This window comes from Oncorhynchus keta, unplaced genomic scaffold, assembly GCF_023373465.1.
Source record: "Oncorhynchus keta strain PuntledgeMale-10-30-2019 unplaced genomic scaffold, Oket_V2 Un_scaffold_15365_pilon_pilon, whole genome shotgun sequence".
Taxonomy (NCBI): domain Eukaryota; kingdom Metazoa; phylum Chordata; class Actinopteri; order Salmoniformes; family Salmonidae; genus Oncorhynchus; species Oncorhynchus keta.
The window spans coordinates 404011-430124 of record NW_026290799.1 but is presented as its reverse complement, the minus strand read 5'-3'; the positions used below and the strand labels follow the sequence as shown (position 1 = coordinate 430124).

Genomic DNA, 26114 nt, shown 5'->3' with positions numbered 1-26114 from the left:
AACAGTAAAACTTCCTGACATCTTTCCCTGTCTGTTCTCTCCCCTTATAGAACCAGGGCAACTGCTTTGACACAAAATGGCAGACGTGGATGCAGTTGCTGCTGTGTGACATTATGTTACCCATTAGCCAGCCAGCCACCCAGGCCTCTACTTAGACACGGAATGGCTGACGTGGGTGTAGTTGCGGCCTGTGACATTACCAGGCCCCTCCTTCCTTGGCACACCCTTTGACCTTTCTCCAGAGGGGTATATATAACTGCTGGTAGAAGGGGGAGGCCCCTGGCAGCCAAAATGAAGCTTCTACAGGTCTCTGTGTCCTGCTTGCTCTCCCTGCTTGTCCTGGTCGCTGCAGGTAAGATTACATACATTAAGATTAGAAGAAGAAAACAAATGAGTCCGTGAAGTTTTTATTACTGTAGAGGGGCATGTTCCTCTGCTCAGAAAGAGGGCAAGGGGGACATATGGAAGTCAGATTCTTTGCATGAATGGAAATAGCAATGGCTGCAGTGCAGACCATATACGAGGGTTTGTGATAAAAGGGTATGAAAGGCTGATCATGAGAACAGGCTCATGGAGATGTAGCAATACAACTTTGTCCTGACATGGTGTCATAGGTCGGAAAGTATTCAGACCCCGTGACTTTTTCCCCATTTTGATACGTTACAGCCTAATTCTAAAATGGAATACAGTACATTCAAAAAATCCTCAGCAATCTACACACAATACCCCATAACGACAAAGTGATAACAGGTAACATTTTGTTTGTGCGAATGTATTACAAATAAAAAACAGAGAAACCTTATTTACATAAGTGTTCAGACCATTTGATTTGAGACTCGAAATTGAGCTCAGGTGCATCCTGTTTCCATTGATCATCCTTGAGATGTTTCTACAACTTGATTGGAGTCCACCTGTGGTAAATTCAATTGATTGGACATGATTTGGAAAGGCACACACCTGTCTATATAAGGTCCCACCGTTGACAGTGCATGTCAGAGCAAAAACCAAGCCGTGAGGTTAACGGAATTGTCTGTAGAGCTCAGAGACAAGATTGTGTCGAGGCACAGATCTGGGGAAGGGTACTTATTCAATGGAAGAAGTTTGGAACCAACAAGATTCTTCCTAGAGCTGGCCGCCCAGCCAAACTGTGCAATCGGGGGAGAAGGGTCTTGGTCAGGGGGGTGACCAAGAACCCGATGGTCACTCTGACAGAGAGCTCCAGAGTTCCTCTGCGGAGATGGGAGAACCTTCCAGAAGGACAACCATCTTCGCAGCACTCCAACAATCAGGCCTTTATGGTCGAGTGGCCAGATGGAAGCCACTACTCAGTAAAAGGCACATGACAGCCCGCTTGGAGTTTGCCAAAGGGCACGTTAAGACTCTCAGACTATGAGAAACAAGATTCTCTGGTCTGATGAAACCAAGATTGAACTCTTTGGCCTGAATGCCAAGAGTCACGTCTGGAGGAAACCTGGCACCATCCCTATGGAGGTGGTGGCAGCCTCATGCTGTGGGGATGTTTGTTTTGGCAGGGACCTGGAGACTAGTCAGGATCGAGGCAAAGATGAATTGTGCAAAGTACAAAGAGATCCTTGATGAAACCTTGCTCCAGAGCACTCGGGACCTCAGACTGGGGTGAAGGTTCACCTTCCAACAGCACAATGATCCTAAGCACACAGCCAAGACAATGCAGGAGTGGCTTCGGGACAAGTCTCTGAATGTCCTTGAGTGGCCCAGCCAGAGCCCGGACTTGAACCCGATCGAACATCTCTGGAGATACCTGAAAATGGCTGTGCAGCGACGCTCCCCATCCAACCTGACAGAGCTTGAGAGGATCTGCAGAGGAGAATGGGAGACCAACCCAAATACAGGTGTGCCAAGCTTGTAGCATCATACCCAAGAAGACTCGAGGCTGTAATCGCTGCCAAAGGTGCTTCAACAAAGTATTGAGTAAAGGGTCTGAATACTTATGTAAATGTGATATTTACAGTTTTTATTTTAATTATTTAGCAAAATGTCTAAAAACCTGTTTTTGCTTTGTCATTATGAGGTATTGTGTGTAGATTGATGAGAAACAAATATATTTAATATATTATAGAACAAAGCTGTAACCTAACAAAATGTGGAAAAAGTCTAGGGGTCTGAATATTTTCTGAACTGTATGTAATGTATGCTTTAGGGATGGAGGAAGAACGAGGAAGAGACAGAGGATGACATTTCTGTCAGTGTGCGCTGAATGAATGAATGACTGAATGAATGATATAATGCTGATATATAATACAGTATGTGTCCAGTACTTCTGTCACACACATCTCCTGGTAATGACTGGAGCAGAATAAGTGGAATGGTATCAAATACATCAAACACATGGTTTCCAGGTGTTCCATGCCATTCCGTTATGAGCCGTCCTCCCTGAGCAGCCTCCTGTGCCACACCTATGCTAGTACATCAGAAGGGTGTGTTGGCTGTGGGTGGAAATGTCAGTGTTGCTGAGCAGTGACACCAGTGTGTGTGTGTGTGTGTGTGTGGGGGGGGGGGTACCCTTGCCTGTCCTTGCTGTCATTTAATCCCTGTACCTTCCAGGCCTCTGTAGTTAGTCAGGTGGCTGGAGCCTTAGTGAGTCTGCTGCTGTCACCAGTCACCATACAAACACCACAGAGACTTATAGGCACACCCTTACTACATACACAGTACGCAGGCACACACACACACACACACACACACACACACACACACACACACACACACACACACACACACACACACACACACACACACACACACACACACACACACACACACACAGTCTGCAATTTGGGTTCCGTGGGATTTGCCAAAGACTATGTACAATGTAGTCCATGTATTTGATATTCTAAATGCAAAAGCCATTTCTCTGTAGTTCTGCAAACCTATTTGTGTCTACATAGCTAGATAAACTGCAGCTGTAGCTAGACAGTAGTCCACGTGTAGGGAAAGCCCCCAGTGCAAGGGAAAGCCCCCCCACACACACGCTGGTACAAAGTGGATGCAATAGGACAGACGACAGCAGTGTTCAGTAGCAGCCTGTCTGTTGGACACGCTGATAATGGCTGTCCCTATATGGATGCCGTGATGGAAATCCATAATGATAGTGACAGAGCTACAGCCCCCTAGAACAGGGTTTTCCAAACTCAGTCCAGTGGCCCACATTGGGTGCAAGTTTTGTTTCTTTACCCCAGCACTACACAGCTGATTCCAATAATCAAAGCTTGATGATGAGTTGGTTATCTGAATCAGCTGTGTAGTGCTGGGGGAAACCACAACGTGCCCCCAGGGGGGGCCCCAGGACTCAGTTTGGGAAACCCTGCCCGTTGCTGTGCCTATGTACAATAAGGCTGTCGTCAAGGCCGGTGACAATCAGTGACAATCGTCAGGGAAGGACAACGTCACTCCTGTGGAATATAACAGTGGAATAATCCCTCCCTGCCTTCCATTCTATCTGACTCATTGTAGATCTATTCATATCCCTGATTGAGACCAGTAGGACCCAGGCACCATGCCCCAGGCACCATGCCCCAGGCACCTGTCCCACTCCATCCTCACTTTGATGTATTCTGCCTGGGTACTCACACTGCCAGGGCAGGGCAGTCTGGTGACCCACCAGGACCAGGTTCACTGTCCGGTGTTACATAACTGTGTAATAACAGCATTTCAATGCAGCAGCCTATTCGTGCTGTATTTGTTTGATTGCTAGAACAATCTTGGCAAGCCCCCCTTTCTCTCTCTCTCTCCCCCCTTTCTCTCTCTCTCTCTCTCTTTCACTGCTGTTGAACTTTTATAGTGATCTTTATCTAAGCTTAGGGGAAAAACCCCAGCGATCATTCCCATATGGAGTCTCTTCATTCTCCCGCACCTCCATCCCTCTTTCCATCCCTCCATCTCCCCTAACTATGTTAACTCTAATTCAATAAGCTACTTGGCTGCTACTAACTACCAAACACGATCCTGTGGAATGTATCAACAAACACATTTTATTTCTCTGACAAGGGGATCAACATTTCCATATAAGTCAAAATGTTGTTATTTCCTTTCCTCATTGTGATTGATATTTGGTCGGTTTAAGTCATGACTGTCTCGACTATTTCTATTTCTATTGCTTAGCTCCATTTCTTACCACAGAATCTTCATTAAATGATTATAGTGGCCCTTAAAGGGCAAAGCAGTTCAGAAATATATATGAAGTCAACATAAACAAACAAACTGTCACTTGTTAATGAGTGACCCTGAGTGACCCTGTTACCATGCTGGTAACCTGACAACGTTACACCATTAGAATTCTTGCCGTCTGTACACACGTTCATGTAACTGTGCAGACGACTGACGACGCTGTCGCACTATGTCCATGGATCCCATCCAACCCGGCAGGGCGGCAGTGAGCACTTCATTTGGCTCCTCTGTATTTCCAATCACATTGCCTTCCAAGTTCCTCTCTCTCTCTCTCTCTCACACACACACACACACACACACACACACACACACACACACACACACACACCCTTTACCCATCCACCCACCTTCAGCACATGCATATTCTCTCTCTCTCTCTCTCTCTCTCTCTCTCTCTCTCTCTCTCTCTCTCTCACACACACACACACACACACCCTTTACCCATCCACCCACCTTCAGCACATGCATATTCTCTCTCTCTCTCTCTCTCACACACACACACACACACACACCCTTTACCCATCCACCCACCTTCAGCACATACATATTCTCTCTCTCTCTCTCTCTCTCTCTCTCTCTCTCTCTCTCTCTCTCTCTCACACACACACATACACCCCCCCCCATCTTGTTGGTTTTATTTAATTAGGGACACCCAGGGTACACTTAAGTCGGTGGGAGACTGTTTGTGATCGGGGGTCAGCGAGCCAAATGCTATATTGAATGCCAGGGGTGAGAGAGAAACACCTCTCAGGTTCTTTTTATAACCCATTACCGCCCCCTGTCTGTGGCAGACTGGTGCTGCAGGACAAATATGCTGTAGGAACACATACATAAATAAATAAATGTGTAAACTTAGCAGATGCTTTTTTAATGTTACTTGCGCTACACTCTTGCCGAATAAGACACTGCTTACCGATCGGATAGATCAGTGATGCCCTCTCCTTGTCCGGGGAGATCTGTGATCAGAGCCCTGGAAATCCATGTGCTTTCAGGCTTTGCCAGAGTGTGACGGAGCATCTTATTCCCTATTTAGTGCACTACTTTTGACCAGGGCACATATGTAAGGAATAGGGTGCCATTTGGTACACAGACGGTGGCTTTTTACATCCCCGTTTTTGAAGTAATGCTATCTGACTGATGCCGAGGATGAGGTGCTGATGGTTTGTAACGAATACCTAGCCTCTGTCACAGGCCACGTGAGCAAAGCCTGGACGTTGGAGGATAACACATGCCGCGAATACTTACACGAGTAGAAGGACTGAAAAAACATGACTTCAGAATACGGACGGTATCCTCTGTCTGCTTTCAGCAGCTAGATGAGTTCAGGTCAACAGGAAACTGTAACGGAGGGGTCATTTCTTCAGCTAAAAGGCCTATAAGACTCTATATCAGTCAGGTTACAAAACCATGCCTGGAACCCGAAGACTCTTGTTAGCTCCCCTAGCTAATGCCTAGGCTTTAACTCACAGGGCTAATACAGACTTGTGGCCTTTAGAAGACCCAGGCTTGAAGTTATAGAGCTCCGAAATATCTTTATTTACAGTTGCCATGGCAAAACATACAGAGGCACCCTCCTTCCATGTTACATAAACTACCTAAACAGTTAAGTGGGGATGCCATGGACCTAAAGGACCACAAAGGAACATACATCGTCACACAAGTCCCCAACTGGCTAAATACCAACCTGTGAGGTCTTAGCAGGCCTGTTAGGACGGTCTGTAGTGGGATGTGTAGTGGAGCACAGTGGGAGACAAATTATGGTGGTGAATGGCCTCTGTGTGTATGTCTGCAGGTTCATGTTTCAAGGCAGCAGCATGGATCAGGTTGTATCCATGGCATGGACAGCTGCAGTGTGATTCTCACCTTCAATGGCTGACAAGAGTTGGCTGAGAAGAGCTGCATTGCTAACAGCTAGCGCCAACAGGCTAATTACTAGCAAACGGCTAACATGGCACATTGCCCATTGCTATCATCATGCGGCTAATTGCTAAGCTAAAGGCTAAAGTAGTTGTATGGTGACGATGACTCAGGTGTTTAGGTGTAATTCTCAGCTGTGCTGTGTGATTCTCTATTCTTCTGAGAAGAGGTGGCACATCTTGTTGACCAATGCTAGCAGCTACTGACTAATCGCTAAGCTATAGGCTAACCTATGGTGGCATATGGGTTTGTGACTGTGTATGCTAATGTATACACATACCAACGCACATGATTGATTTGATATTGATTTGATCTATCCTCAACTCAGACAGGAATAATGACGCTCGCGTCTTCTACCGGCCCAATGTCAATGTTAAATGTGGATGTGAAAAATGCACCACAAGCCCTTTGACCTAAGAGCCTCAGACTCAAGATAACTGGCATCTGACTCAACACACGCATTGATCAAATGGGTCAGGGCGGAAAGCTTACCACCCGTGTGACTGTCCATGACCGTCCATGGTACACAAATGAGACTCTCTGTGTTCTCTATGGGCTTCCTATTCTGGCTCTGATTCACAAGTAAACAATTTACTGCTCATGATCGGTTGATCATCACCCCCTGTGTGTGTGTGTGTGTGTGTGTGTGTGTGTGTGTGTGTGTGTGTGTGTGTGTGTGTGTGTGTGTGTGTGTGTGTGTGTGTGTGTGTGTGTGTGTGTGTGTGTGTGTGTGTGTGTGTGTGTGTGTGTGTGTGAGCTATGCCCATTCATCACCTCCTCTGGTCATTGTCAGCATTATAACCCACCAATATTGCATTCCTAGTGAGTACACACTGTCATGTGTATGTGCAACGACCTGGGGTTGTAACTCGGGTCTTCTAATTATTCTGTGTCAGAGGTTACTTACTATACATGGCTACATGTACATTACTGTCGCTAGCTCAGATTTCACCGTCTACAAACATGCAGTCTAAGCTACTCCAGGTTATGCTATATAAACAGGGGTACAATAGGGAGAGAATGTGTAGGAACAGAGTTCCCATCATTTTGACACGTTATAATATGACTTCCTGACACAGGGTTTGTTGTCTCTACAGGGTTGTCTTTACCCAGGTCTGCTCCCCTCAAATAGTCTAAGCAGGCCTAAGCATCTCCATTCAAGGAGCTGAAATCTGAATGTAGCAATCTGAGAGGCTGTTGAGTATTCAATCTGCTCTTGGCTTTACACACTGCCACACACCAAGTCTGTTCTGGACACACAGTCACACACCAAGTCTGTTCTGGACACACAGTCACACACCAAGTCTGTTCTGGACACACAGTCACACACCAAGTCTGTTCTGGACACACAGTCACACACCAAGTCTGTTCTGGACACACAGTCACACACCAAGTCTGTTCTGGACACAGTCACACACCAAGTCTGTTCTGGACACACTGCCACACACCAAGTCTGTTCTGGACACACAGTCACACACCAAGTCTGTTCTGGACACACAGTCACACACCAAGTCTGTTCTGGACACACAGTCTAACACCAAGTCTGTTCTGGACACACAGTCACACACCAAGTCTGTTCTGGACACACAGTCTAACACCAAGTCTGTTCTGGACACACAGTCACACACCAAGTCTGTTCTGGACACACAGTCACACACCAAGTCTGTTCTGGACACACAGTCACACACCAAGTCTGTTCTGGACACAGTCACACACCAAGTCTGTTCTGGACACACAGTCACACACCAAGTCTGTTCTGGACACACAGTCACACACCAAGTCTGTTCTGGACACACAGTCACACACCAAGTCTGTTCTGGACACACAGTCACACACCAAGTCTATTCTGGACACACAGTCACACACCAAGTCTGTTCTGGACACACAGTCTAACACCAAGTCTGTTCTGGACACACAGTCACACACCAAGTCTGTTCTGGACACAGTCAACACCAAGTCTGTTCTGGACACAGTCACACACCAAGTCTGTTCTGGACAGACAGTCTAACACCAAGTCTGTTCTGGACACACAGTCACACACCAAGTCTGTTCTGGACACACAGTCACACACCAAGTCTGTTCTGGACACACAGTCACACACCAAGTCTGTTCTGGACACACAGTCACACACCAAGTCTGTTCTGGACACACAGTCACACACCAAGTCTGTTCTGGACACACAGTCACACACCAAGTCTGTTCTGGACACACAGTCACACACCAAGTCTGTTCTGGACACACAGTCACACACCAAGTCTGTTCTGGACACACAGTCACACACCAAGTCTGTTCTGGACACACAGTCACACACCAAGTCTGTTCTGGACACACAGTCACACACCAAGTCTGTTCTGGACACACAGTCACACACCAAGTCTGTTCTGGACACACAGTCACACACCAAGTCTGTTCTGGACACACAGTCACACACCAAGTCTGTTCTGGACACACAGTCACACACCAAGTCTGTTCTGGACACACAGTCACACACCAAGTCTGTTCTGGACACACAGTCACACACCAAGTCTGTTCTGGACACACAGTCACACACCAAGTCTGTTCTGGACACAGTCACACACCAAGTCTGTTCTGGACACACAGTCACACACCAAGTCTGTTCTGGACACACAGTCACACACCAAGTCTGTTCTGGACACACAGTCACACACCAAGTCTGTTCTGGACACACAGTCACACACCAAGTCTGTTCTGGACACACAGTCACACACCAAGTCTGTTCTGGACACACAGTCACACACCAAGTCTGTTCTGGACACAAGTAAGAAGTCTGTTTTGGACAGACAGTCACGCACCAATCTGTTCTGGACACACAGTCACACACCAAGTCTGTTCTGGACACACAGTCACACACCAAGTCTGTTCTGGACACACAGTCAACACCAAGTCTGTTCTGGACACACAGTCACACACCAAGTCTGTTCTGGACACACAGTCTAACACCAAGTCTGTTCTGGACACACAGTCACACACCAAGTCTGTTCTGGACACAGTCACACACCAAGTCTGTTCTGGACACAGTCACACACCAAGTCTGTTCTGGACACACAGTCTAACACCAAGTCTGTTCTGGACAGACAGTCTAACACCAAGTCTGTTCTGGACACACAGTCACACACCAAGTCTGTTCTGGACACAGTCACACACCAAGTCTGTTCTGGACACACAGTCACACACCAAGTCTGTTCTGGACACAAGTCACACACCAAGTCTGTTCTGGACACACAGTCACACACCAAGTCTGTTCTGGACATACACACCAAGTCTGTTCTGGACACAGTCACACACCAAGTCTGTTCTGGACAACAGTCACACACCAAGTCTGTTCTGGACACACAGTCACACACCAAGTCTGTTCTGGACAGACAGTCACACACCAAGTCTGTTCTGGACACACAGTCACACACCAAGTCTGTTCTGGACACACAGTCACACACCAAGTCTGTTCTGGACACACAGTCACACACCAAGTCTGTTCTGGACACACAGTCACACACCAAGTCTGTTCTGGACACACAGTCTAACACCAAGTCTGTTCTGGACACACAGTCACACACCAAGTCTGTTCTGGACACACAGTCACACACCAAGTCTGTTCTGGACACACAGTCACACACCAAGTCTGTTCTGGACACACAGTCACACCCAAGTCTGTTCTGGACACACAGTCACACACCAAGTCTGTTCTGGACAGACAGTCACACACCAAGTCTGTTCTGGACACACAGTCACACACCAAGTCTGTTCTGGACACACAGTCACACACCAAGTCTGTTCTGGACACACAGTCACACACCAAGTCTGTTCTGGACACACAGTCACACACCAAGTCTGTTCTGGACACACAGTCACACACCAAGTCTGTTCTGGACACACAGTCACACACCAAGTCTGTTCTGGACACAGTCACACACCAAGTCTGTTCTGGACACACAGTCACACACCAAGTCTGTTCTGGACACACAGTCACACACCAAGTCTGTTCTGGACCACAGTCACACCCAAGTCTGTTCTGGACACACAGTCACACACCAAGTCTGTTCTGGACACACAGTCTAACACCAAGTCTGTTCTGGACACACAGTCACACACCAAGTCTGTTCTGGACACAGTCACACACCAAGTCTGTTCTGGACACACAGTCACACACCAAGTCTGTTCTGGACACACAGTCACACACCAAGTCTGTCTGGACAACCACCAAGTCTGTTCTGGACACACAGTCACACACCAAGTCTGTTCTGGACACAGTCACACACCAAGTCTGTTCTGGACACACAGTCACACACCAAGTCTGTTCTGGACACACAGTCACACACCAAGTCTGTTCTGGACACACAGTCACACACCAAGTCTGTTCTGGACACACAGTCACGCACCAAGTCTGTTCTGGACAGACAGGCGTTGATGCAGGAAAATAAAGAGCGGCTGTGAAAGTGTCCAGTGTGATGAATAAGGTCTATTTTGGATAAAGAGAGCAATTGGGTTTATCCGTAATGTCTATATGTCTGTACATGTAAGTTGATCCAGTAAGATGTTTGGATGCTTTACAAGAAGTAATCCACGACAAAGCTATATTTGGGGATTTTCTTCATTATTCCACTGTTGATGAAGTTCAGCAATCAAGTTCAAAATCAAGTTCAAAATATCAGACATTCAAAAAGCAAATTGTAACTTGCCACATCATCATGATAATTATACATCCTTTAATGCGGCTCCTTGTGTGTCAAATCAATACAGGAGTGTTAGAGGTCTCCAATTGTATTAATTGAACTGAAACTTCCAGAAAGAAATCAAACCATGATCAATAACAGAGAGGCTGTTGTCTTTTCTTTTTTTCCCTTTCTTTAAAAACAACATTATTTATAGATTTTCAGATATAACAATAAAACATTACAACCCCTCCCTCCCTCCCCCTCCCTCCCTCCCTCCCTCCTCCCTCCCTCCCTCCCTCCCTCCCTCCCTCCCTCCAAACCACCCTCCCTCCCTCCCTCCCTCCCTCCAAACCACCCACCCACCCTCCCTCCCTCCCTCCCTCCCTCCCTCCCTCCCTCCCTCCCTCCCTCCAAACCACCCACCCCTCCCTCCCTCCCTCCAAACCACCCACCCTCCCTCCCTCCCTCCCTCCCTCCCTCCCCACCCACCCTCCCTCCCTCCCTCCCTCCCTCCAAACCACCCACCCTCCCTCCCTCCTCCCTCCAAACCACCCACCCTCCCTCCCTCCCTCCCTCCCTCCCTCCCTCCCTCCCTCCCTCCCTCCAAACCACCCACCCTCCCTCCATCCCTCCCTCCAAACCACCCACCCTCCCTCCCTCCCTCCCTCCAAACCACCCTCCCTCCCTCCAAACAACCCACCCTCCCTCCCTCCAAACCACCCACCCTCCCTCCCTCCCTCCCTCCCTCCCTCCCTCCCTCCCTCCCTCCCTCCCTCCCTCCCTCCCTCCCCCTCCCTCCCTCCCTCCCTCCAAACCACCCACCCTCCCTCTATCCCTCCCTCCAAACCACCCACCCTCCCCTCCCTCCCTCCCTCCCTCCCTCCAAACCACCCTCCCTCCCTCCCAACCCACCCTCCCTCCCCCTCCAAACCACCCTCCCTCCCTCCCCAAACCACCCTCCCTCCCTCCCCACCCACCCTCCCTCCAAACCACCCACCCTCCCTCCCTCCAAACCAACCTCCCTCCCTCCCTCCAAACCACCCTCCCTCCCTCCCTCCCTCCAAACAACCCACCCAGCCCTCCCTCCCCTCCCTCCCCACCCTCCCTCCCTCCAAACCTCCCTCCCTCCCTCCCTCCAAACCACCCTCCCTCCCTCCCTCCCTCCAATCCACCCACCCTCCCTCCCTCCCTCCCTCCCTCCCTCCCTCCCTCCAAACCACCCACCCTCCCTCCCCCCTCCCTCCAAACCACCCACCCTCCCTCCCTCCCTCCCTCCCTCCCTCCCTCCCTCCCTCCCTCCCTCCCTCCCTCCCTCCCTCCCTCCCTCCCTCCCTCCCTCCCTCCCTCCCTCCCTCCCTCCCTCCCTCCCTCCCTCCAAACAACCCACCCAGCCTCCCTCCCTCCCTCCCTCCCTCCCTCCCCCACCCTCCCTCCCTCCCTCCAAACCAGCCACCCTCCCTCCCTCCCTCCCTCCCTCCCTCCCTCCCTCCCTCCCTCCCTCCCTCCAAACCAGCCCTCCCTCCCTCCCTCCCTCCCTCCCTCCCTCCCTCCCTCCCTCCCTCCCTCCCTCCCTCCCTCCCTCCCTCCCTCCAAACAACCCTCCCTCCCTCCCTCCCTCCCTCCAAACCAGCCACCCTCCCTCCCTCCCTCCCTCCCTCCCTCCCTCCCTCCCTCCCTCCAAACCACCCACCCTCCCTCCCTCCCTCCCTCCCTCCCTCCCTCCCTCCCTCCAAACAACCCACCCTCCCTCCCTCCCCCTCCCTCCCTCCAAACAACCCACCCTCCCTCCCTCCCTCCCTCCCTCCCTCCCCCTCCCTCCCTCCCTCCCTCCCCCCCTCCCTCCCTCCCTCCCTCCCTCCCTCCAAACCAGCCACCCTCCCTCCCTCCCTCCCTCCCTCCCTCCCTCCCTCCCTCCCTCCCTCCCTCCCTCCCTCCCTCCCTCCCTCCCTCCCTCCCAGCCTCCCTCCCTCCCTCCCTCCCTCCCTCCCTCCAAACCACCCACCCTCCCTCCCTCCCTCCCTCCAAACCCCCACCCTCCCTCCCTCCCTCCCTCCCTCCCTCCCTCCCCAAACAACCCTCCCTCCCTCCCTCCCTCCCCAGCCACCCTCCCTCCCTCCCTCCCTCCCTCCCTCCCTCCCTCCCTCCCTCCCTCCCTCCAGCCACCCTCCCTCCCTCCCTCCCACCCCCCCCTCCCTCCCTCCCTCCCTCCCTCCCCCCCCCCTCCCTCCCTCCCTCCCTCCAAACAACCCACCCTCCCTCCCTCCCTCCGTCTTGCTCGCTGTTGTCTTTTCTAACATGGCCGTTCAGTGATTACCAGACCTAAACCCTTCAGTCTCTTTATACTGACATCTTTATCATTAACAGACTCGCCTGTCTCTCTCTCTGTCTCTGCAGACCTAGTGGTGGAGGCCTCCAGCCCCGATGAGCTGCATCTCCACGTGCCGCTCTCCTGTGACCTCTCCTGTGACTCCACAGATGACCATGGAGGACAAATCTCCTCCAACGACACCCCGGCCCCAGGCTCTGTGTGTCAGTCCTGTAACCCCCCTCGAAGCCTTGCTACACCGGCCGAAGAGGAGCCCCTAGCCTCCACAGAGGAGGTCCCCATGGAGAGGTTGGCTAGCGAAGAGGAGCCCCTAGCCTCCACAGAGGAGGTCCCCATGGAGAGGTTGGCGAGCGAGGAGGAGGAGGCTGCATCTGAGGAGGTGGTAGCTGAGGAGGAATCTGTGGAGTCTGCAGAGACTTCAGAGGAGGTCCAAGCATCAGAGGAGAGGGTGGAGGAAGCTGCCTCGTCTGAGGAGGAAGAACTAGAGGAAGTTGCCTCGTCTGAAGAAGAAGTAGTGGAGGAAGCTCCCTCGTCTGAAGAAGAGGTTATAGAGGAGGTTGAGGCAGAACATGAAGCTGAGGAAGAAGAGGTTGTAGAGGAAGAGGAAGCAGTTAAGGAAGCTGTGGCCATGGAGGAGGAAGTGGATGTAGTTGAAGAGGAAGTAGAGGAAACAATAGAAGAACCTGCAGTAGAGGAACCTGTTGTTGAGGAGGTAACGACTGAGGAGGTTGCCGAGGAGGAGGCAGTAGAGGAGGCAGTAGAGGGGGCAGTAGAGGGGGCAGTAGAGGAGGCATTAGAGGAGGCAGTAGAGGATTCATTAGAGGAAGAAGTAGAGGAAGAAGTAGTATTAGTGGCTGAACCTGTGGTGGAACCCAAGCTGGTTGAATCCGAGCCAGAACCTGCGGTGGAACCTGAAGTGGTTGAACCCGAGCCAGAGGCGGTGGTCAAGGAGGTGGATCCAGAACCAGAGCCTGTTGTAGAGGAAGCTGCTCCGGAACCCACTCCGGAACCTGCGGAAGCCGCTCCAGAACCTGTAGAAGCAGGTGAGGTGGTTATGGAGGCAGTGAAGGAGGGCGAGCTGGTGGAGGAGGTGGCAGCTGTTTTGGAGGAGGTACATGTTTTTGAGGAGGAAGCGGTGGTGGAAGAGGAGGCACCTGTTGTTGATGTTAAGGAGGAGGCGACTGTTGTTGAGGAGGCGCCTGTTGAGGATGTGACAGTGGAGGATGCACCAGCAGAGGCAGAAGCACCAGTAAAAGGTATAGAGTACTGCGTTATTAGAATTGATCATTTGAACGAGAAAAACGTTATTGGCCAAACAATTTGGAAACAAACTTGTTTGTTTATATCAATGTGTCGATATTTATTCTTTCTATACTAAATGTGATTGCTCAGGCTAAAAGGATCTCTGGTGAGCACTTTTAAGTTACATACTGTAGAGATGGGGTTATAGGATCCTGTCATATCTCCCCACTTTCTTCTTCACAGTGCTTTAAATACACTTCAGTCGGCTCTTAGGAGCCAACTGTCAACTTTACAGTGTCAACTCAAGTGTATTCAAAGCCATGATGAGCGAGTGCTACTGTAATCAGGAGACTGACATTCTCTGCCATTTGGTGCCGTAGTGTTGACACCAGCTATAAAAGACATAGGATCTGGTCTGGCTCTTACATTATCTTTAAACCTCCATCTCTCTCTCATTCTCTCTCTCTCCTCTCTCTAACCACTTTCCCTCCCTCCTCTCCTTCCCTCCCTCCCTCCCTCCCTCCCTCCATCCCTTCCTCTTTCCCTGGCCCGTGCCATGCCCCAGAACCTGATATGTGTGGCTAAAGGTGGCATCAGGAATAACCCCTAGCTGAGCCCGAAATAAACAGGACAGACATAGAGGGAGGAAGGGAAGAGATAGATAGATGGGCAGATGGACACTGATATAACAACATGGACGGATGGCTACAGAGCCACACAACAGATGCTGTGGTCAGTCAGTGTTCTGTTGTCATGGCAGGAAGTCAATTGGTGTCATGTTCAGGGGAGATCAAAGGTGAAATGTTCAGATAGAAATGTAATGAATAGAGCTCACATGATTCCCAGTTCTACATGGCAGACAGTTAAATATGTTCTACACATTACATTTCTTTCTGAATGTTCAGAAACGTGTAGGTAGAAATGTAATGAATAGAGCTCACACGATTCCCAGTCCTAGATGACAGACAATCACATCTGTTCCTGAAAAGTTGCAGATATAAATGTAATGAATAGAGCTGACAGGATTCCCCTATTCTACATGACAGACAAGCATGTATGCACACTGTACTGCGTATTACAAGCATACACTGAGTATACAAAACATTAAGAACACCAGCTCTTTCCATGACATAACTGACCAGGTGAAAGCTATGATCCCTCATGTATGTCACTTTTTAAAAACACTTAAATCTGTGTAGACGAAGGGGAGGAGACAGGTTAAAGGAGGACTTTTAAGCCTTGAGACAATTGAGACATGGATTGTGTTTGTGTGCCATTCAGATGGTTTATGGGTGCGACAAAAGATTGAAGTGCCTTTGAACGGGGTTTGGTAGTAGGTGTCAGGCGCACCGGTTTGAGTCAAGAACTGCAACGATTCTGGGTTTTCCACACTCAACGGTTTCCTGTGTGTATCAAGAATGGTCCACCACCCGAAGGACATCCAGCCAACGTGACAAAACTGTGGGAAGCATTGGAGTCAACATGGGCCAGCATCCCTGTGGAATGCTTTCGACACCTTATAGAGTCCATGCTCGATGAGGGCAAAAGGGGGGTGGGGGGTGCAACTTAATATTAGGAAGGTGTTCCTAATGTTTTGTATACTCAATGTACATCATCATGATAATGCAGGGAAAATTCTACTTCCTGAGTCAGGGATATGGATATGTCATGTTTGGATTTGACCTTGGTCTGATGACCTCATAGTTGAGTTGACTGACAGGCTTTTCCTCCAATCGGCAGTGGGTGAGGAGGCAGCAAAGCTCAGAGACTGCTCCCACATCGATGAGATGCTCCGATTGGTTTCTGCCGAATCCTCGCCTGAGTTCTCTGGTAAGGAGCAAACAAGAGTTACAAGTAAGGCCCTGAGTTTTTCTCAATTCATCATTCCTCGATTCCTTCCATTTTGATCTCACCACCTCCTCCCTCGTACTGGAGGAGAAGGTCCAAGGGGAGGGACCTTGGACTTTCTTCTCCATTGTGTATTGAGAAGCAGGCAAAGAGAGGATGCAAGGAAACTATAAAAGATTAATTGTAAAAAATACCCTGATTTTTTGGGGGACCACATGAGCTGACCAGGAAAAACTCTGTGTTTATATGTGAACAGGAGGGATTGAGAAATCTACTGGGCCTTTTCTGCTAAAATTACTGTGGAAATTGTTTCAAGGTGTGGAATGGATGTTAGTGTGTGTGTGAGTGTGGGCGGGTGTGCGTGGCTGTGTGTGTGCGTGTGTGTGCCTTCCATTATATTACCATGACTACCATGACCATGAGTCAGGTTAGTTCATTCATGGTGCCTTCCATTATATTACCATGACTACCATGACAATGAGTCAGGTTAGTTCATTCATGGTACCTTCCATTATATTACCATGACTACCATGACCATGAGTCAGGTTAGTTCATTCATGGTGCCTTCCATTATATTACCATGACTACCATGACCATGAGTCAGGTTAGTTCATTCATGGTGCCTTCCATTATATTACCATGACTACCATGACAATGAGTCAGGTTAGTTCATTCATGGTGCCTTCCATTATATTACCATGACTACCATGACCATGAGTCAGGTTAGTTCATTCATGGTGCCTTCCATTATATTACCATGACTACCATGACCATGAGTCAGGTTAGTTCATTCATGGTACCTTCCATTATATTACCATGACTACCATGACCATGAGTCAGGTTAGTTCATTCATGGTGCCTTCCATTATATTACCATGACTACCATGACCATGAGTCAGGTTAGTTCATTCATGGTGCCTTCCATTATATTACCATGACTACCATGACAATGAGTCAGGTTAGTTCATTCATGGTGCCTTCCATTATATTACCATGACTACCATGACAATGAGTCAGGTTAGTTCATTCATGGTGCATCCATTACAATACAATGACTACCATGACCATGCAAAATGTATTGTCTCCTCTCTTCTCTCCCACCCTGCTCTCTTCATCTGCTACTTCTGCCTCTCTCCACCTCTATCATATTCTCTTCATCCCTCTTCTCTTCTATCTCCCTCTGTCCTCTTCTCCTCTTCTCCTCTCTCCCCCTCATCCTCTCCTCTCCTCCTCTCTCCCCCTCAATCCTCTCATCCCTCTTTCTTCTCTTCCTCTCTCCTCTCCTCATCCCTCTCTCCTCTCCAGCTGCTATGAAGAAGCTGCAGCACATCTACCACTCAGCCATCAAGCCCATGGAGACGGCCTACAAGTACAACGAGCTCAGAGCTCACGAGGTCACAGGTAGCCTGTCCAACCACTTAGCATTAGCCTTGAGCCATTAGCTATTAGCATTTTTAATCGGTTTTATACTGCTGACCTGTTGTCTTAGCGTATTAGCCTTTAGCCTGGTTAGCATTGTTTAGATTTGTTTATTAGTATTAGCATATTAGCCTTTAGCCATTAGCTATTAACCTTCTGTTCATTACCAACCTGTTACACAAAGAACAACAAAATGCTATATTTCCCCTGAAAAAACAGACAAGCATAAGTCTAGTTACCAACAGTCCTTGTAGACATTGTCATTAGCAATGGGGTTTCCCAAGGCAAATGGGCAATACTATACACAGTTGTGTGCCAGCTTAGTCTAAATTCTCAGGGTGCCTTTGCCTGAAGAAACTGGAAAATCGATGAAACATAAATAAACGAATTAACTGCATATACACCTGCCAGTAATCGAGTGTACACAGGAGCTTTCCAGAAAGTGACTTTGTATGCCTCAGCATATATATACAGCTTTGTGTGGGCGACCAGGCCTCACTTAACCCAGGCTTGTTAGAGCTTGAGGGCTCAATCCATAGTAGCATGATGTATGCAATGAACGCCCCCTTGTGGGACAAAGTGTACCATTGACAAAGTCTACAAAGTGACCCCCCTTCTCTCTCTCTCGCTTTCTCTCTCTCACTTTCTCTCTCTCACTATCTCTCTCTCTCTTTCTCTCTCTCGCTTTCTCTCTCTCACTATCTCTCTCGCTCTCTCTAGATGGAGAGATCACCTCCAAGCCCATGGTACTGTTCCTGGGACCCTGGTCTGTAGGCAAATCCTCCATGATCAACTACCTGCTGGGCGTGCACGGTACCCCACAACAACTTTACACAGGTAAGAGCACCTGTCACATAGCTTGGGCCTGGTGTTTCACCAGACGAACTCCTGACCAACACTCTACTCTGATAATCAGTCAATCAATCAAATGTATTTCTAAAGCCCTCATGGCACCCCTTACCAGTCTACACCCCATACCAGTCTACACCCCTTACCAGTCTACACCCCTTACCAGTCTACACCCCTTACCAGTCTACACCCCTTACCAGTCTACACCCCTTACCAGTCTACACCCCTTACCAGTCTACACCCCATACACCCCCCTTACCAGTCTACACCCCCAGTCTACACCCCTTACCAGTCTACACATCTACACCCCTTACCAGTCTACACCCCATACAGTCTACACCCCTTACCAGTCTACACCCCTTACCAGTCACACCCCTTACCAGTCTACACCCCATACCAGTACTACACCCCATACCAGTCTACACCCCTTACCAGTCTACACCCCTGTCTACACCCCTTACCAGTCTACACCCCTTACCAGTCCACCCCTGACCAGTCTACACCCCTTACCAGTCTACACCCCCAGTCTTACACTAGTCACCAGTCTACACCCTTACCAGTCTCCACCCCTGTCTACACCCCTTCTACCAGTCTACACCCCTTACCAGTCTTTACCAGTCTACACCCCAGTTACCAGTCTACACCCCTTACCAGTCTACACCCCTTACCAGTCTACACACCCTTACCAGTCCCTTACCAGTCTACACCCCATACCAGTCTACACCCCTTACCAGTCTACACCCCTTAGTCCAGTCTACACCCTTACCAGTCTACCCCCTTACCAGTCTACACCCCTTACCAGTCTACACCCCTTCTACCAGTCTACACCCCTACCAGTCTACACCCCCCTTACCAGTCTACACCCCTTACCAGTCTACACCCCTTACCTCTCTACCACCTGTCTACACCCCTTACCAGTCTACACCCCTTACCAGTCTACACCCCATACCAGTCTACACCCCTTACCAGTCTACACCCCTTACCAGTCTACACAGTCTACACCCCTTACCAGTCTACACCCCCAGTACCAGTCTACACCCCTTACCAGTCTACACCCCATACCACCCCCTTACCAGTCTACACCCCTTCTACTTACCAGTCTACACCCCTTACCAGTCTACACCCCTTACCAGTCTACACCCCTTCTACACCCCTTACCAGTCTACACCTCTTACCAGTCTACACCCCTTACCAGTCTACACCCCTTACCAGTCTACACCCTTACCAGTCTACACCCCTTACCAGTCTACACCCCTCTACACCCCTTACCAGTCTACACCCCTTACCAGTCTACACCCCTTACCAGTCTACACCCCTTACCAGTCTACACCCCTTACCAGTCTACACCCCTTACCAGTCTACACCCCTTACCAGTCTACACCCCTTACCAGTCTACACCACAGACAAGGTTTCCCACATCTTGTCTATCTACTACTGATCTGTCATCCATTGCACCCTTCCCAGTCCACTTCTCTCCGGAATACAAACACGCCTCAATGCAACTGCTTCCTTTTCTGAGTAAACTATTTGGATAGCTGCTCATATTAATCTCTCTCTTACACATTCTATCCACCCTCTCTTCCTCCTTATCTCCCCCCTCTTCCTCTCTTCCTCCCACCTCTCCCCCTCTTCCTCCCTCCCTCTCTCCCAGGTGCTGAGCCCACTACATCTGAGTACACAGTGGTGATGCACGGTGACAAGTTCCGCTCAGTGGAGGGCATCGTGATGGCAGCCGACAGCTCCAGGTCCTTCTCCCCTCTGGAGAAGTTTGGCCAGGGGTTCCTGGAGAGGCTGGTGGGGATTGAGATGCCCCATAAACTGCTGGAGAGAGTCACCCTGGTGGACACGCCTGGGATTATTGAGAACCGCAAGCAGCAGGAGAGAGGTGGGGAGGAGAACACACACACACTAACCTCTCATATACAGCCATGTGTATTAGATCATGTACACTCTTTAGATATTTGTTACATCTCTGAAGTGACAATCACAAGCAGCAGGAGAGAGGTGGGAGAACAGACTGAGATTCATTAACAGTCACACTCATGCACACCCAATGGTAACACACTGCATGCAACACACACACCTACAAATTCACAAAAATGGAATGATGAAAAGACTTAACTCACTGTATACTACCACACCTTTGAGTAAAACAGCTTCTGATTGGTCATCCTTCCCCATCCAGGCTACCCCTATAGCGAGGTGTGTCAGTGGTTCATTGACCGTGCTGACCTCATCTTCCTGATGTTTGACCCCACTAAGTTGGACGTGGGCGGGGAGCTGGCCACACTGTTCAAACAGATGAAGGTAAAGAAGTGTAAAGCATAGAAACGGAATTACTAGAACGGAAGTGTTGGGTGGACCGGCAGCCATATTGAGTGTACCAATAGGAGTAAAGCAGGAAGCAAAAGTAGTAAGTTCAGCATGAACATGTTTGCTTTATCAAAAGTCAACTCAACTGAAATGACAAAAGAGTAGATTCCTTTCTCATTCTAGTAATTATATGTCTATGGTGCAAAGCAAAGTGCCTTAGATTGCCAAATATACAGTCAGTCTTGGCCTAGCACTTTAATAACACTTTAATAACCTTTCTAAACTCTGTTTTCTTCATTCATTCATTGATCCATCCATGAATTCATTCATTCTAGGGCCGAGAGTCCCAGATCCGCATCATCCTGAACAAGGCAGACAGCCTGTCCTCCCAGGACCTGATGCGTGTCTACGGCGCCCTGTTTTGGTCCATGGCTCCTCTCATCAACGCCACAGAGCCTCCCCGGGTCTACGTCAGCTCCTTCTGGCCCACAGAATACGCAGCCGACACCAGCCGAGGGCTCTTCATACGGGAGGAGATCTCACTGCTCGAAGACCTCAACCAGGTGAAGCTCAACCACCTACAGACATTACAGAATACACACAAACACATTACGCGCACACACCAGCCCATGGCTTTTCATACGGGAGGAGACCTTGCTGCTCGAGAAGCTACCATCTCCTGCCGTTGTGCACTTGAGAAAAGCACCTAAAATCTGTGACAATGGCGAACGTGCATAAAGATGTCAGAATTCAGATGTGATGTCATTGTTTAGCACAATCCACTGAGTTTTGAAACGATGATGCGTATATGGTTCAATGTGCCAGTAAATCAGCACAATCTACTTTTTGGGGGGTTTTCAAAGTCCCGGCGTCTTCAAGCTAAAATGGGAATCATGTATACTATGCTAATGACCATGCAAACAAAAGAGTCATGGAGAGTGATGTACAATTCGGCGAACTTAGCGAAACGAGGCATTTGTGATAAGTGCATGGGGGACGCCATTTTTATTCACCTCTGCTGTTGACAATAATCTCCTTGTTCTTCTATCTTCAGGTAATTGAGAACCAGCTGGAGAACAAGATAGCCTTCATCCGCCAGCACGCCATCCGGGTCAGGATCCACGCCCTGCTGGTAGATCGCTACCTCCATACATACCACGAGAAGCTGGGCTGGTTCAGCGACCCCGACGAGGTGTTCAGGGACATCGTCTCAGACCCTGACAAGTTCTACATCTTCAAGTCCATCCTGGCCAAGACCAATGTAAGTGAGAGAGTGTGTGAAGGGGGGGTGTCATGGATTGTGTGTGTAATGTGTGTATGGAATATGTATATAACGTGTGTTTAAGGTGTGCAAATTGTGTGTATAATGTGTATGTAAGGTGTACAATGTGTATTAAATGTGTGTATAATGTAAATAATGTGTGTGTGTGTGTGTATAACATGTGTGTGTGTGTGTGTGTGTGTGTGTGTGTGTGTGTGTGTGTGTGTGTGTGTGTGTGTGTGTGTGTGTGTGTATATAATGTGTGTATAACTAACATGTATACAACGTGTGTATATCATGTATAGAACTTGTGTGTTCTCCATTTCTACAGGTGAGCAAGTTCGACCTGCCAGACAAAGAGGCCTACCAGGACTTCTTTGGCATCAACCCTCCATCAGGCTTTAAGCAGCTGTCCTCCCTCTGTTCCTGGTCGTCAGGCTGTCTGATTGACAAGATAGAGAAAGCTATCACTGTGGAGCTGCCTGCCCTACTGATTAGCCTGGGAAAGAAAGACAGTCCACCCCCAGCCAAGGCCGCCCCAGCCCCTCCACCCCCACTTCCTGAGGCAAAACCCAAGAACCGCTGGCGAAAGGATTGAGTAGGAGAGATGAAGAGAGGGATGAATGGAGAGAAGAGGACGGGGAGCAAAGGAAGGAAGACAAAAAGGAGGGAGGCCGAAGCCAGAGGCTGTACTGGGGTGACTGGACACGGGGAAGAGAGGAGAGAGGGATGGGGTGGAGGATAGGAAATATGTACAGCTGGGGAAAAAGGGGGATTGAAGCCACATGAAGTAAATGGGAACCTTGCAGGCCCATTACAAGTAATCCAACAAGAAAAAAAAACGGAAACAAGTTTTTAAACTATTTAAATCAGAGACTCTTATCTTCCTAAGTGTTATTATTTAACTCCGAACGAAAACAGGGAAATATAAACAAGAGTTTGTTTTATTTCTGTTTGTTTGCCAGTTTGTTTATTTTATTTATTCAAGTTTTTCTCTTCTTCTTCATCCGTAGACAAGAAGGAAAAATACCAGCGATCAGTTACAGCATAATATTCTATTCTATTGTCTTTATTGTCATTTCAAAAGGGTCTGGATTTCTGTGCTCCTTACCAGCAGTCAGTTACAGCATTCTTCTATGGTATTGTATTGTATTTTATTGTCATTTCTAAACGACAGCTTATCTTCGTTGTCAGTGCAGTATGTCATTGCTGTGTAAGAACGCATTTGTACATTGATGCCAGTTAAATGGGCTGTAACCTTCTCTTCCTGTTGTTATGGCTTTGCCTCAATATGCTGCTTGTCAAAGTCGCATTAAAGTTGTATTTTATCCTTGTAGCTTCAGATCCCATTGACGACCGAGATTCTTGTGTCAATTCTTTAGAGAGAAAAGGGAGGGAAGAAGAAAGACAAAAAATAGACCCAATATATGTTTGATCCAATAAGGGTAGGGCCTACATTCTGGAGGGAACGTCCTGTCCCCAGCAATAATGTAACATTGATATGCTTCTTACTTTGTGAAGAAGGAGTGTTAGCCAGGCTAAACACACAGAGTGGTTTTAAACCATTTTAACACACACACACACGCACACGCACGCACACGCACACACACACACACACACACACACACACACACACACACACACACACACACACACACACACACACACACACACACACACACACACACACACACACACACCCATCACTGCAAGGTTCCACATCTGTCTGAGACACAGAAACCAGATGTACATAATATTAGGTATTTAATCCTTATGTTTGGTTCAACCTACACCATTACAATAAAAGTAATCTAAATCATAAATAAATAAATACAAAGTCATCTAGATCATCAATAGGATTTTAACTTTACAAATAATACATGATTTTAACCTTACAAATTGTTTTTCTCCAGTAGTTGAGAATGTTTCATATGAGTTGATGGATCAACTGTTCAAAATTGGGAGCCAAATGTTTGATTACTGTACCAAAGTCGTGAATAAATGGAATTAGGACATTTATGAAATTCTTAGCTAATTTTTTGCCAAACTTCAGATCACTATCTCACGGCCTCTGGACATCACAAGGAAATCATTTCTAGATCCTTTATGATCGTCATGGATCTTTAATGCACAGAATACCACTTGTCTCTAGCACAAAGGTCAAGGTCAAATGTACTTCAAATTGACTTAAGATCAGTGTTGCTCTGCCTCAGCTTGTTTCTAGGTCAACCTGTTAAAAAGTTAAGGTAAAATTGCTGGTCAAATTGACCAAGAACATCATGGATGTCATTATTCCGGTTGTTACGTGTTTTACACGTTTGAGACACAACCTTAGGATAGTAGATGAAGGGTCATGATGGAAAAATGACGTAAAATAGTATTTGAGTGATTTATAATTCAAATTGAACCAGGACATAAGGGAAGGGTTAAAAGCAAAAACAAATGTGGTGTAATTTCGGCCATAGTCATCTATCTCATAAAAACACTGCAGTGGCACCAGAATTCCACCAGGAGGTGCCTGAACTCAATGGCAGTCAATGGAAATGATTACCAGGGTTTATAGCACCCTATTCCCTATTCCCTAAAGCCCTGGCCTGGTCAAACCTAGTGCACTCTATACGGAATAGATTGCCATTTGGGACACAATACAGGTAAAGATGGATAGTGAAGTGAAGTTCTGAGAGGACATTTAGTCACATAAAATGAGATGTGTATAAACTACTATTTCTCCAATACCTCACCTTATTCTGTCAGTCAGCGTGAAAACGAAAGGACAGAAATCCATCACCATGGCAACTCTAACCACTCTGTTTGAACAGTTAAAAAATAAAAGTGGTATAAAAAAAATATTGATAGGCCTACTTGCGACAAACTATCAGTAACTGTTGTGAGAAGCTTGAGAACTCAAAATAAGTTATCCTCTATCCCCAATAAATTGAGTTACCAAATATCTGTTTTTAGTAAATAAGAAGTCAATTTAGTCTAATACGATGTCAATTTGAGTCCATCAGTCCAATTTGTGCCAATTTGAGTCTATCTAGTCTAAAAATAAGTCCATCTGAGTACAGACCAAGACTCTTCCTCAGTCATTGAGGAACCAAGCTTGTGTGTGTTGGCCATTTGTGTGGGTGTGTGTTTTTGTAATACCTATATTATAAGGATTATAGATTAGGCGTGACCCCCACTGAATAAATCAACCCTTACAAAAAGTCAGGGAAAGGAAATCTGTTACAGGTTTGTGTGTGTGTGTGTGTGTGTGTGTGTGTGTGTGTGTGTGTGTGTGTGTGTGTGTGTGTGTGTGTGTGTGTGTGTGTGTGTGTGTGTGTGTGTGTGTGTGTGTGTGTGTGTGTGTGTGTGTGTGTGAGCTATGCCCATTCATGACCTCCTCTGGTCATTGTCAGCATTATAACCCACCAATATTGCATTCCTAGTGAGTACACACTGTCATGTGTATGTGCAACGACCTGGGGTTGTAACTCGGGTCTTCTAATTATTCTGTGTCAGAGGTTACTTACTATACATGACATTACTGTCGCTAACTCAGATTTCACCGTCTACAAACATGCAGTCTAAGCTACTCCAGGTTATGCTATATAAACAGGGGTACAATAGGGAGAGAATGTGTAGGAGTGTGTGTGCGTGTGGACGTGTTTAACTATACTTGTGGGGACCAGAAGTCCCCACAAGAATAGTAAACAAACAAAAACTTGACCAACTGGGGACATGATCGTGGACTACAGGAAAAGGCGGGCTGAACAGGCCCCCATTAACATCAATGGGACTGTAGTGGATCGGGTCGAGAGTTTCAAGTTCCTTGGTGTCCACAACACCAACAAACTATCATGTCCAAACACACCAAGACAGTCGTGAAGAGGGCACAACAAAACATTTTCCCCCTCAACAGACTGTAAAGATTTGGCATGAGTCCCCATATCCTCAAAAAGTTCTACAGCTGCACCACCGAGAGCATCTTGACCGGTTGCATCACCGCCTGGTATGGCAAATGCTCTGCATCTGACCGTAAGGCGCTTTCAGAGTGTAGTGCGTATGGCCCAGTACA

General features: G+C 48.1%; 1 protein-coding gene across 2 annotated transcripts; it reads left to right on the top strand.

Moving 5' to 3' along the window:
• The first annotated feature begins 234 nt into the window (after positions 1-234).
• On the top strand, positions 235-23390 carry wu:fb80c09 (sarcalumenin). 2 transcript variants are annotated; one of them, XM_052514198.1, is made up of 10 exons: positions 235-352; positions 13191-14165; positions 16105-16194; positions 17518-17613; positions 18352-18468; positions 20132-20365; positions 20666-20787; positions 21129-21356; positions 21848-22054; positions 22386-23390. In XM_052514198.1, the coding sequence occupies exons 1-10, from the start codon at positions 292-294 to the stop codon at positions 22650-22652; spliced, it is 2397 nt and encodes a 798-aa protein (XP_052370158.1). In that variant the 5' UTR covers positions 235-291; the 3' UTR covers positions 22653-23390. The 2 variants fall into 2 exon arrangements, with proteins under 2 accessions (XP_052370158.1, XP_052370157.1); XM_052514197.1 differs by having other exon boundaries at positions 13191-14378.
• The last annotated feature ends 2724 nt before the right edge of the window (positions 23391-26114 follow it).

Coding starts and splice junctions, on each gene's coding strand:
- wu:fb80c09 (XM_052514197.1), top strand. CDS start 292: ATGAAGCTTCTACAGGTCTCTGTGTCCTGCTTGCTCTCCCTGCTTGTC. Junction 17,614..18,351: donor CAGAGCTCACGAGGTCACAG/GTAGCCTGTCCA, acceptor CGCTCTCTCTAG/ATGGAGAGATCACCTCCAAG. Junction 20,366..20,665: donor CCGCAAGCAGCAGGAGAGAG/GTGGGGAGGAGA, acceptor TTCCCCATCCAG/GCTACCCCTATAGCGAGGTG.